This window comes from Suillus subaureus, assembly GCF_016647635.1.
Source record: "Suillus subaureus strain MN1 chromosome Unknown BJ212scaffold_73, whole genome shotgun sequence".
Classification (NCBI taxonomy): domain Eukaryota; kingdom Fungi; phylum Basidiomycota; class Agaricomycetes; order Boletales; family Suillaceae; genus Suillus; species Suillus subaureus.
Genome location: NW_024538629.1, coordinates 64,969 through 78,210, shown reverse-complemented (window position 1 = coordinate 78,210; position 13,242 = coordinate 64,969). Strand labels below are relative to the sequence as shown.

General features: G+C 46.1%; 1 protein-coding gene across 1 annotated transcript; it reads left to right on the top strand.

The window, feature by feature from the left end:
- Positions 1-1,009: 1,009 nt before the first annotated feature.
- BJ212DRAFT_1304726 (uncharacterized protein) lies at positions 1,010-5,302 on the top strand (the record flags this gene model as incomplete). The annotated part of the gene is made up of 19 exons (XM_041333666.1): positions 1,010-1,128; positions 1,181-1,284; positions 1,306-1,409; positions 1,459-1,486; positions 1,512-1,645; positions 1,869-1,960; positions 2,042-2,165; positions 2,214-2,395; positions 2,635-2,638; positions 2,683-2,757; positions 2,787-3,023; positions 3,080-3,344; positions 3,687-3,979; positions 4,128-4,304; positions 4,359-4,439; positions 4,490-4,618; positions 4,655-4,807; positions 4,862-5,073; positions 5,128-5,302. 19 exons carry the CDS (start codon positions 1,010-1,012, stop codon positions 5,300-5,302), a joined length of 2,688 nt encoding a protein of 895 aa, XP_041186402.1.
- Positions 5,303-13,242: the final 7,940 nt, after the last annotated feature.

The following is a 13,242-nucleotide window of genomic DNA, read 5'->3' as shown; positions in this document are numbered from 1 at the left end:
GATATATCTATATAGCAGCATGGGCTGAATGCATGGTATCCATGGAAAAATCACCTTGTTCGCATTTCTTTTAGTTTTGTATTTCCCCTCTAATGTCAGATCAGTCATGTATGCTCAATATCATGTCAAATTTGCCTCAAGGTGTCTTCTCCAAAGACAAGCTTGAGGTCATTTTATGGCAATTAAAACAACATGGTGTTCATGCAGTGCCATCTATTCATCAAATAAAGAGTGTTGGGCATGCCATAGACAGTCTGTGTGGAGTTGAGATCAATCACTACATCAGCTGTTTGGGTCACACATATATGATTTCACTACAGTTCATCATGAAGATGGTAGTCATTTCTACATCCTTGAATGTGCTAGTAACTAATGACATGTAGGCCTTTGCAAACCCGCTTGTGTGGTCAGTCCTCGAGGTTTACCCTGAAGATAGCAGCCCAAGACTTGAGGAAATTCGTCAGGCACGCTGCTGGTTAAAGGAGCATGACACTCAACTGCTTACACCAATGTACCATGTTGATGGCCATATAACATGAGATTTCTACATATTCAAACCAACACTCCTTAAGAATGGTATGCTATGCATGCTGTTCAGGTTCTTCAAAAACAATGGTCAAGTTTGGTTTCATACATGACCACTTGTTCCATGGCATTCTCCTGATGCAGGACTTAGTTGGCCCATCGATCAACACAACAAACTATCTCTCCCAACTGACAATTTATCGATGGTGTTTCTGGAACTTCAGTATGTACCACTTGGACATGGTTGACCCACACTTCAGTCAACATTTTGTCAGTATGGTTCATGTTTTTGTAATTATGCTACTCAACAAGGTCAGATTGTTGTGATCCCACTGGTTGTATTAAACCATGGGTGGAACCACTGACAAACCCATGGCGACTGAAGGCCAATGGCCATCGTGTTGTTGCATATCCTGTACTACTCTACTGTGACAACACTTCGGGTAACTGATCCAAAAAATGGAATGAACACAACACATTCCTTATGAATGCTGCTGGACTTCCACAAGAGCACATGCAGTGGGAGTACAATCTTAACTTTATATGTACATCAAATATAGCACCTCCACTAGAAATGCTCAAAGGCGTTGTTGAGCAAATTGAGTGAGCAGAACCTGCCCCATCATGAAAATCAAAACTGATGTAGTGGTGGCAGATCATGTCAAGAAACAGGTATCTGGGCCTATGACTGCAGCTGCCACAACATTATACTTGTGATCATCTCGGTCCTTGCATTGCTCGGTGACAATCCAATGCAAAGTGAATTTACTTGCCATGCAGGTCTAATGTCGAAGTTTTTTTGCTGTTGTTGCTGGGTAAAGGGGAAAGATGTTACTGACATGCTTGAGGTTGGTGGTGTTAAGAAGGAGACTGTGCATGGAATGGTCAGTTGTATTAAGAGATTCATGAAGGTTGGTACTTGAGATACTGCAGCTTCATGGCATGGTCTCAAATGATGCAGGTTGGTGCCACATGAACTGCAGCAGAAACCCAGAGCATCTCACATCAGATGCTTGAAAATGCATTGACTCTTGCACGTCAGAAGGAAAATGTAGATCTCCAGACATCTACTGGTGTGAAGGACACAGTACTCTGCTTTTTCCTTGACAAATTAGAGAAGGTGAGGAAGTCACTCAGCGGGGATGTGGCATGACAGGTGACTTGACAGGCTTATTCAAGGTTACCAGCCAATACCTTTAGCCCAGTGTGGTGAATTAGAGGTATATCATTGTTCATATGTTCGTGATATTGGACTTGCACTCACTTTGTTCTTGAAAGGTCTGAGTCTGCATTCTGATACACCAATTGAAATTTTACATGTGGTTCTCCTGGGTTTCCTCAAGTACTTCTGGCAAGATGCAGTTGAACATCTCTCTGCCATCAACAAAGCTACCATTGAGGCTCATTTGTCAACTCTCAATGTTTCTGGCCTCAGGTCCAATGTAGCAAAACCTCGTGGTCATACACTTGTTCATTATGCTGGTTCACTTGTCAGCTGTGATTTTCATTTGATCAGTCAAGTTGTTGTTTTTGTACTGTATGACATGCTTGAAACCAAGATCCTTGATGCATGGGCTGTGCTATGTGTCCTTGTCCCACTTCTTTGGATGCCAAAAATTGACAATTTTGATGATTATATGGTGTGCCAAGTGCTCAATCTCACAATGCTTGTTTTAACATGATCTCAGGTTGAACTCAATGCAGCAATCAAAAGATTCATGGACTGTACTGCTCACTGGACACCACAATGGTTCAACAAGCTGAAATTTCACCTCATTTTGCACATTGTTGACCACATATGGAGATTTGGCCCCACAATCACATTTGCCACAGAAGTCCATAAGTCATACAACAACATCATTTGTGGCTGGTCCATTAATTCAAATCAGATGGCACCTTCATGAGATATTGCACAACATGCTGCTGGCTTACTCCGCTTGCGGCAACTACTCAGTGGTGGATACTTCAAGGTTGAGTCAGACAAATCAGATGGCACAACACAAACAGAATGGGTTCAAGCAGGAGTGAATCCTCGAGCCTACAGTGAACAGCTGTCAATAATCACTCATAAACTTGGTTTTCCTCATTCTGAATCATTTTCTCATATAGGTATGTAAGTAGGATTATTCAAGACCATTTGCCTTATCCGTTATACAGGATTTGCAAAAAGAGCAAAAACGCGCCCTCTCATTTGGAACCAAACTTTGTCATCAACATACTGTGTTTCCCCAGGTATCACAGATCACACAATGTTAATGCAGTGTTGGGAAGTCGTCATTTGCAATGGTGATCCTGTTGCACTTGATTCATTCATGGTATTCCATGTCCAAGACCACTTCTTAGTTGGCAAGGTGGCCAAAATTTTGATGAGGGGACAGGATTTTGAGGGGAAAGCAGACTGGGTTTTACTTCAATGTTATAAGATTGGTCCCCTTGTCCAGCTGTACTGGATGCCTTCACTCTCAAAAACTGAGAGGTATCACTTGGTCACTCCAGAGGTAAATGATGTTTTACTTTCATATGCAATCTATTGACCTTCACCATGGCAACTTAGCAAATTGACTGCAGTGTCAATGCACAACACAATTGTGCAGCTAATCAATGCAAGCTCACTTCAACACGACCAGTGTTTCTTGAATGGGAGCATCAGGTGGAGGACACACAGGCAGTGAGACATCATGATGATCACACAGAGGATTTAATCCTCAATGTGGCAAAGATGCAAGATGCAAAATTTATTTTGAAATTTAGAGAAGCTGCCCCACCACTTGATACTGACTCACTTGTCACCATTGTTTGTGAATCTGAACTAGCAGCAGGTGTACATTAAGGACAATTTTCGATTTTGAATGTGCCACAGTTTGAACTTAGCAAAATAATGATCACTTGCCATTTGCAATTTCCATGCTTCCACCACACGCACAACACTTCCATCCATCCAATGAACATCAGCAGACTGATGATGCCTGCAAGCACTCATTCTGAACCACCTTCACAAGTTCCAAGTCGCAATCCATACCCACCACAGCAATATTTGCCCAACTGCGAAGGACAACACCCATCTGGTGATAATTACCATTCTTCAAGTAATACATCCAATTCTTTGCATACTCCCACCTTTCAGCAGAACAGGCATTTTAATGGAGCTTCTATTCATTCAGGTCCTGCCATTGCCCAAAATCATGGCAATATCAACATTAATTTCAACTCCAATTGTCCATTGACCACAGTACCCAACTCTCAATCTCAGGCTCCCGCATACCACAATCACAGTGCTAATTCCCCTTATTCAGCTGCACCAGTCCAACCCTCTGCAGGCCAGAAATGCACATGTTCATCATTGTATGATGAAAACAGTGATGAAAAATTTGATCAATCTTTGACCTCCCAAGTGCCTCAGTCAAGTGCAACTCAGTTGCCTGCTGCTGTGGTGCCACCATCTGGATCTATTCAAGTTGGTCCAGAACTTATCACTTCCATCACACAGGCATACAGCCTCAGCAATGAGAGGTCACGCAGTTTATAGTCTTATGCTTTAGTGTGTACTAACCTTGTGCAATTCAATGCACCCATCATGATACTGATATTGTATGTGATGTCAGGCTGCTGCGGATATGCCACTGCCCACAAAGATGACATCTCTTATGTCCTTTGCTGCTCTGAACATGTGCTTACAACTTGTAGAAGAAACCACTGCAAAAGTTGCTACATTCTCCTCCAAGTTGGCAGTTGTCAAGGGTCTTATCAAAACATTGTGGGTGGTTGATGATGCCTTGAAGGTCAGTCTACTGCGATGTTCTGAACCATGACTAATGGGTAGTATCTTGCTGAAGGCTCAATTTATGGATATGGCAAAGCGGGCACTTGTCAAAGAAGACCAAACAAACTTTGTCAACATGTACCAAGATGTTCTGGTAAAAATTTCATTGAGTTTTCTATCACGTGTATTGATGTACATCTTCAGCATGATGTTGAGCAACATCCAGATGACCTGAAGATTACTGAACAACTCAAGGCCAAGATCCATAGAGCAACTATTATTCGTGCAATTTGCAATGCATGCAACAATGCCCACAACAATGCATGGAGATTTGTAAGGCTATTCCTGCTGTATTCATTTGCTATTTAGTCATGCACAGCTTGCCAGATCCTCGTATCAGTGCAGGATGGCCCCTTATGCCTGACTCTTGAAGATTTCACAGTCTCATGGCTCAATTGCTTCAACCCTGCTGTGGCCACAATACTGCTGTCAGTCACACTGCTGGCACAAGTAGTACAAATAGTAAGTTTCCCAGTGGCTAAGTTTTCAACTGTGGTTCTTTTTTTTCATTTACAGTGTGACTTTGCCATGCACAATCTCAAGCTGCTTGACTTGGACAGGAACAACAATGATGAGAATGATGAAAGTGGGACACCAGCTCCTGCATCACACCACAGCAAAAAGAAGGTCAAGGCTGACACAGCCAAACCGAAATTTTGGAAGCAGTTTGAGACCCACCTTCATACTCAAAGAGATCATTATGTGCAAGACAAGGATGGCTATCAGCAGTAAGCTTTCTTCATAGCCTTCCAAGTCAATTGTCTTACTAGCTTCTTTCTTAGTTATATTGCAGGATTAATCGCCAAGGATCATGCACAATTTAGCAAGCCTAACACCACTGTTTCGCAAGGCAACAATGCCCTGGGATCTTCAACCAACCCCCATGCACCAATGACTGCTGACCATGACCTTAACAGCATGCTGGCAACAATGTTTGATTTTTCAGGGCGCCACTGATACTATTTCCCTCTCTTCCTCATTCATAATCATCATTTCACATACAATCATTGGACTCCCATCATTTCACAATGCATTGGACTTGGACTGATCAGCATCATTCTCACTTGTCATTCTCACTCATCATTCTCACTCTAGTACTACTCCTTTTATTTAATGGTTTTCTGTCTACATTTCCCTAGTAGCTCGTATCTTACCAGAGAATGACAGCTAATGTTTTGTTTTGTGAAATTTGTTGCCTGTCAGAACGCTGCAAAACTTTGTACCTGCCCATGAAAAATCTATTATATCCCTCCGCAGTTTAGCTATGCTTGATGCTAATGGTTGATCACATGTTTCCTTTTTGTAGTCCATCCATGTCTCACCATAGGATTTCCATGGGTCAACTCATTTGCCACCCAATAGCATCACCATTAGTCAGACCACGGTCAAATTTCTGGCAGTGTAGAGTTAGAAAACCCCCAGATTATGTAATCCACAAAAACGCGACTTCTCATTTTCTTGACTTCATTAATATTGTACACAATTCTATCACTGCTCTCTGAGTTCAACAACTCAGTAGTTCCACTCCACCTCACCCATGTTCCCATCTCATGGTTCAGTACTCTCAATGGTGCACTGTGTGGAGCTTTGACGAGTATATAAAGAGAATATAATACACTGTCATGGTGGCCTCACTATGTTGACCATACTTAGGCACCACCCAAACCTGGATCAACATACCTGACCTACAACAAGACACTGGCCCATTTTATGGCCATGAACAGGCCTCGCAGTTGTGTTCAATTTATACCAATCCCTTCATCTTACTCCAAACCTCAATCAATCAAGCCTACAACAAGACACACTCTGATCCATTTTACAGGCTGTGTGTTTCTTGAGAGTCAACCTAAAAATGTATTCATTAACGTCACTACTACATGCTACATAGGATATAAATGACACGATGTCAGAAGATTAACTACCACATTAACGAGAGGTGATGGAAACAGTACGAAGTTGAAGGAGAGGCATTAATGAAGGAAAATGACAACAAAGTCACAAAGAAGCAAGTATGCAGGAAGTGAGGATAGGTATGTTGAGGTTGTTGTACACTGCTCGATGGTGGCTGCAAAATATTAAACTGAAGCAAACTCATTTGGGGTCTTTTCATTGTGAATGCCACAAGGGTGTTCAGAGTCTGGGCTCAGGATTTGGAGTTGCTCGAAGGAACCGAGTAAGATCCAACTGGATGACTTCCTGCAGCATTGTTCTAGTTCCAAGATGCTGTCATATGTTACAACTTCAAGTCCGTACGTCAACTGACCCAGCTCTAGATTGTGATATCAAGAAGGCCCCTTTCAAATCACGTAAATCGCTTTCAAACTCCGCGACGATGTTGCAAATCTCTGGTATTTATGATCGACGAATTGTTGTTCACGCGTAAAGGCTAGGAGTGAGCTCGAAGGGGAATCGTGAGACAATGTAGATAGAGGATGTGCGTATCGACGACGAAACCGAGAGATAAGGCGGAGACTCTTTTTGAAGCTTTTTCGAACGTACCTGTAGCGGGGAACTTGAAAGTCACTACTGCATGTAATTCTGCTATAGAATATGAATGTATATACCATGCATGGGCAGTACATATACGTTTTTAGAGTGACTCGCTGGCAAGACACAAAGGAATATACACGAAGGTGAAAGGGAAATTTGAGAGCAAAGGAAATTCGATGACGATACAGTTCGATGAGAAGTTCGTGCCCTGTGGGTACGAGGTGACTATGTGGAGTGCGAAAGTGCGAATCGATGAAGGGAAGAAGATTGAGCGTCGAACTCTAATTAAGTGAAAGTCAAGATAAGCTGTATCCGACGACATATAGGATACTGCTCCCGCACCTAGACGGACGCCGGGTCATTCTATTGAGATAGGCGGAGCGTAAAGAAACCAAGTGCCTTAATGATCACGAGAAAATGGGCGTGGTGTCCCACACGCTGAGAGGAAGTGATTGAATGCGACCCCAATGGTTGTGATGAAAGCTCGTTCATTAATATTGCGAGCCAAGTATAGAGCTTGCCTGCAAGAAGTATTTAAAGAAGTAGTAGGTATGTTCTTCTTGCTGCCTCGAGGCGTTCACATCGCGATTCCGAGTCTTCGGCTCCTGAAAAATTGACACCGAAGTATAACTACTACCCTGCGCCTCCAGAATTTATCTTTGTTATCTATCTCGTCCTCCGCCAGGGCCCTGTTCAAGCATGGTCAGGGGTCTGGTTCCGGATCGTGTTTCTAGATGAGCCTCATGTTGAATCTTGATGTACTGTCTCCGGATTTGAAACGATATCTAGGATTCTACACTTGAATGTCGCCGCGAGTCACAGGGTACCAGAGACCGATCCACATAAAATGCCTACGCATGAATGATGGATCACTAGCACTTGAATATGCCTTCACTCACTCAACCCACTAGCTGGACCCCTGCGCAAGCAGCAGCTGTTCATGACATCCGCACTACAATCAGTGCTTCCAAGCCTCCGTTCGGTCAGGCCAAATCCCCTGCTGAGCGCGCACGGGTGCCCACCGAAGGAATTCCGGAAGGCGTTCGCATCTCTTGTGAATTAGCCCCTCCTTCCTCTCAGATCCCCACGTCCATTCACTCAACCTCGATCCAACCGGGTCAGGTTCCCGTCTTCTTTTACACTGATGCGCATTCCGCGTCCTTGGCTGGTGCGAAGAATGACGTCAAAGTCATCCTTCATGCGCACGGAGGCGGCGGCCTCCTCGGACATCCAACGGAACAGAGGTTTATGGCATTCTTCTCTCGTATACTTCGCGCACTTAAGAAGAAATCTGGCGCACGAGGATCTAGTACACCCATCATCGCAGCTCCTTCGCACAGACTCGCGACGGTCCCCAAGAACCTCTTTCCTGCGGCATTACAAGATCTATTCTCTGCATACCACCACCTGATCTTGAAAGGTTTTGCTGCCAAGAATATCACTATCACAGGTGATAGTGCAGGCGGAAACCTGGGTGCGCAATAATTTACCAAGTAATTCTCGTATTCGTTTCTCACTTTTATCTGCTAGCTCTTGTCCTCACATATGTCATTTCGCAATCCGCTCTCCCGATGCCAGGACGCGTCGCACTCTTTTCCCCAAACGCAGACCTCACTTACGCCTCCTACACCTCCATACCTCACGACACCATATCCCTATCAAACCACCAAGCTTTTGCTTCCCAATATCTAGGCAATTTTCCTGCCAACCACCCTCTAGCATCAGGCACCCTAATTCCATTCACTGCAACCTGGCCGAGGACATTGGTGATGACCGGCACAGCTGATAGTTGTGCTGAGAGCTCGCGGATAGTCGTCAGTCGTATCCAGAAGGCAGGTGGGAGAGCTGAGCTTGTGGAGTATGCGGATTTGACCCATATGTGTTGGATGGTTCCGAACTTCTATCCGCAGTCGGACAATGGGTTGGAGAGGCTTGCAGGTTTTGTATACAATTAAAGGAATTGTGGATGAGTGCATGTAATATTACGTCTTCTGCTGCCAAGTGATCCATCGTGGTCATGCACAGTAGAGGGCACTTACGAATTTCTGCGGTCGTACTTACTAGTAGCACCAAAGTTAGTCTGCGTCTATCTTAGCAAAACACCCTGCAAGTCCATCGCACATCCAAAGACGCATCCATATCCATGCATCTACAGACGTACCAAAGACAAGAGCGCACTCATACCAGAGTACGAATATCACCACATAACGCTACCACCCAAATAACAGATCCCCAACCTGCCCAAACACGCCCTTCGCAGGACTCTGCTGCGCATTAACGACCGGTACGGGCACAGCGTACGCAGATTTCTGGGGAGCTGGCGCAGGAGCTTTGCGAAACGCAGCCACAGACGGCGCAAGCTTGATCGGCGTCCCAACAGTAGCAGCACCATCCACCACCATCGCATTTCCATCCGTATGCGCTTGTACTTGCGAAGTCTGGATTTGCACCCGCGGCGGGGAAGTAGACGTTGTGAAATCAGGGCCGCGGGGGTCCTGAACAGAATCCTTCATGCATCGTGCGAGTCAGCACACCGCTCGACATCGAAAAAAAAAGTATCTTACAGCCCATTTAACGCCAACCATCCAAGTTCCCCCTAAGACTTCCCCATTTCGCCTGACCGCACGCATGGCTTCTCCAGGGTCACGGAATCCGATTCTGAACGCGTTCACAATCTCTGTGTTAGGCTCCGGTTCGGTACTCGCGCCAAGCGAACGGAAATATTCTACGGTGAGGGAATATTTATCTGGTGGATAGCCGAAGACAATTATGTAGGTCGGTTGGTTTGGGGTGCTTGACTGGGTATGGGTTTTAGACTGGGAGGTGTTCATCGTAGTGGAAGAGTTTGAGAGGGAGAAGGGCTGTTAACGGGAGAGTCATTAAATAAAAGTAATCAAAATGAGGACGAGACGTACGCGCGAAGGGGGTAAAACTGCCCGTTGGGACTCGCCAAAAGAAGACCCCTCACGGAATATATCATTGACTGAACTGGTTGGTGGCGCGTCCATGTCCGTGAACGCTTGCCTTTGCCTTGCAACAAACCGACTTGAGCATACCAAGATAAGAATTAAAACGTAAACGTACGTGCTCGAGCTCTCAAACATCGACTCGGCACCAAAATGCGAGGCACCACGGGACAAACCCTTGTTTATTTTTGCCTTCGTCTGCACAACGGGGATTTCGTCTGTATTTTGTGCGCTGGGGGACATGACCTATGTGCCTGATGTGTCAGTTCTGTTTCTGAACACGGTGAACAGTCACTTACATTACGTTGCGCTACGGACTGCGTGAATCATGTTGAGAAGTTAAGGCGGTGGGAAGTAGGACAAGCGTACCATCATATAGCCTGGCTGGTAATGTGTCCTGGACTGCCCGAAAGTGTCAGTGAGAGACGTGCCGAGGGGGCCTGTGCCACTCGTGCTTCCCCAGGGATTATGGCTCGTGCTCTGAGCATGCGGATGTGGATGAGCATGGGAGTTTGTGCTCGTTGACATGGTCACTTTTTCAAGGTTTCTCAACACGAATTAGATGCTAGCAGGAGAGCAATGTCCAACAATTTAAGCACAGTTCGGATTCGGTTCTTGTGTAGCTAATTTTCCCACGCGGGTTTACATTATCTATGAGCACTACCACCACCCGCCTCATCCACTCTCTTCGTGCAGGAACATTCAGACCTGCCAATCGCTCAGTTCCATCATACAGCTCTACGCTCTTTCATCGTACCAATGCATCCGGTCCGTCAAACTTAAGGTTCTCTCGTGCCGATTTGCCCGCCTTTGCCCGACCATTCCATGCATCACACACGGCGCATGAGTTTCACTTTGACACTCACCACTTCGTGCAGCGGCTCGAGCGCGAGGGGCTCAACCGTGCACAAGCGGAAGGCATAATGGGTGCCATGGCGGAGGTCATCGACGAGAGTATACGGAACATGACGAGCAATATGGTCACGAAAGCAGAGCAGGAGAAGGTGGGCACTACCACTCCCTCTCGCAGTATTGCGAGACTTAACAAATAGGCAATTCGCCCGCCCATTTCTCATTTGTCGTGTTATACGCTTCGCATTCTAGCATCAATACACCCAACAAGTCGATTTCGCACAGCTGAAATCTGAGCTGCAGCTTATCGAGAAGAACGACCTTGCTTCTTTGAAGTCTGATAATGACCGCTTGGTTGCGGATATGCAGAAGCTGAAGCAGCGATTACGTGAGGAGATCACGCGTACGCAGGCTGGCGTTCGACTGGATCTTAATTTGGAGAAGGGACGGATGCGGGATGAGAGCAGTGGGCAGGAGCTTAAGATCAAGGAGGTGGACACGAGAATCGAACAGGAGATTGCGAACTTGAGGACAACGATCCAGCAATCGAAGGTGTGTTTCGAATTCTTCCTTTCGGCGAAGCTTGGATTCACTGAACTCTTGGGTGTTTAGGCGACGACGTTGCAGTATCTTGTTGGATTTGGTATGTGCAGATTTAAATGCTTGGCTTTAGGCTGGGGTGTTGACGTTTTGCTTCTAGTGACTGGTTGTTCTGCGCTTCTAATGGCTTACCTGAGATTCAGAGTATAAAACGTTGCATCGTCGTCGATGCCGTTCCTTACATTCAAACTCGGAGGGCTTTGATTGTACCATGGGTCGGGATCATAACCTAATTTATCATCGCACTTATATAATTGTATGTTGCTTGTAAGCAAATACTACATAGATTCATGCTGCTAGGCGCGAGCTCGAATACCTACGCCGGTACTGTTGTTGAAGTTACCCCACACCCACTCCAACCGAGCCGAGTCGCTGCCGGAAGCGGCTTTTTCCGCCATAAGCCGTTTAGTCTTTCAAATTGCTACTTCAAGTCGAACATCACTCTCAAAAGTTGGCGTCCGAGGTCACTGATTGCATGATACATGAGTACCTGAGGAAACAGGTACACTAAATTTACATGATTTCAGCTAGCAGTGTCTAGCATTGCTCATCAACCGCTTGTCGCGCCTCTGGTCCCAACACATCCAGTATCTTGTTCCTGGATCGCAACGCTGCCCTACTTTCCCTTCTCCTCTCCATGATTGGTTGCTTCTCGGCTTCATCCTGTCCAATCAAAAAGTCGAGGTAAGCTCGTTCCGCCGGACGAAGCATGTCGTCGAACGAGTCGTCAGAGGAGAGTGCCGGACTTTCTTCATCGGATGATACCTCAAAATTAGTTGTATGGCAGAGAGATGTAAACGGCGAAACATCCAAGGGTCCAGTCGTTTCGCTAAGCCGTATCTCCTCGATACGTCGCTCGAGGGCGGGACTCGGAGGTGTAGCCAACGAGTTTTCGACATCAAGGCCTCTTGGGAAACCGATAGATAAATCGTCTTCCCCCTCTTGATCGTTCTGCCTCAGAGGCGCTTCGGTATCTTCACTCTCGTCTAGCTCTGGGAGCGAGCATGCACTGTTGTGGCTAACGCCAGTCGGTAGTTCTTCCTTACCTTCCTTGCCAGGCGATTTATTGGACCGCATGAGACCCAAGACAACGCGTTGCTTATATCTCCCAGCGTCCATGCGCCCCTTGTTCCGCTTCTCTACCATCCCTATACCCGAAGCGAGCACGCGGCCAAGGTCCTTAAGTGGCCCAATGATGGTGGCGGCGCTTGCATTGCGGCTACATGAACGCTTTGCACCTGTGACCTTAATGTCCCCGAGAATATTATCACCTTGGACATTCTCTTGATCTTCTGATAGGCATGGAGAAAGTTTCCTATCGTGGTGTACCTGTCCCATGTCATTGCGCGTGAGTGTGACGCCGAGGACCTTGCCAGCTTTGCGATCTGATTTACCGAAGGCCTTTCGTTCGGCGGGGGTTAGTCTGTCGGTAGAGGAGAGTGCCAGAGCATCGGTGATGCTCGTCGAAGTGGCGCTATCGCAGTGCGTCATACCTGTTGTGGTGGACATCTTTTCTAATGCAGAGTATGACTGGAGTCGAGGAAGAGCGAACTATTTGTGGTGGCCTCAACGGACACTGTGAGACGCATTTTTATATCCCGAATACTGTGGACGACTTTGACCACCGTCCACAGTGTGGAAGGCCAGTAGATGCGTCTTTGTTCATCATGCTCTAGTGGCGTGTTATCTCACGTGACTATGGCCCTAAATGTACGGCGTCGCTGACAGGCGCACCCACGTTGGACTTGTCCTGACAGATAGGCTATCGCATTATGATTTGCAATCATTAACGCCGCTATAGTATGATGACAGTTAGGGGATATTGTTCAGCGCTGACCAATGTCTAGAATTTCACTTGACGTCCAATACAGCCTTTAAGGTGCTATTTTTGCAACTCTTTATCCGAAGGGTTGTCTATCTCTGGTACCCCTGGTGGGTATAGGTGGGGGTAACTGAGGGTGATACACCGGGGTTTACGCTGTTCCCTAT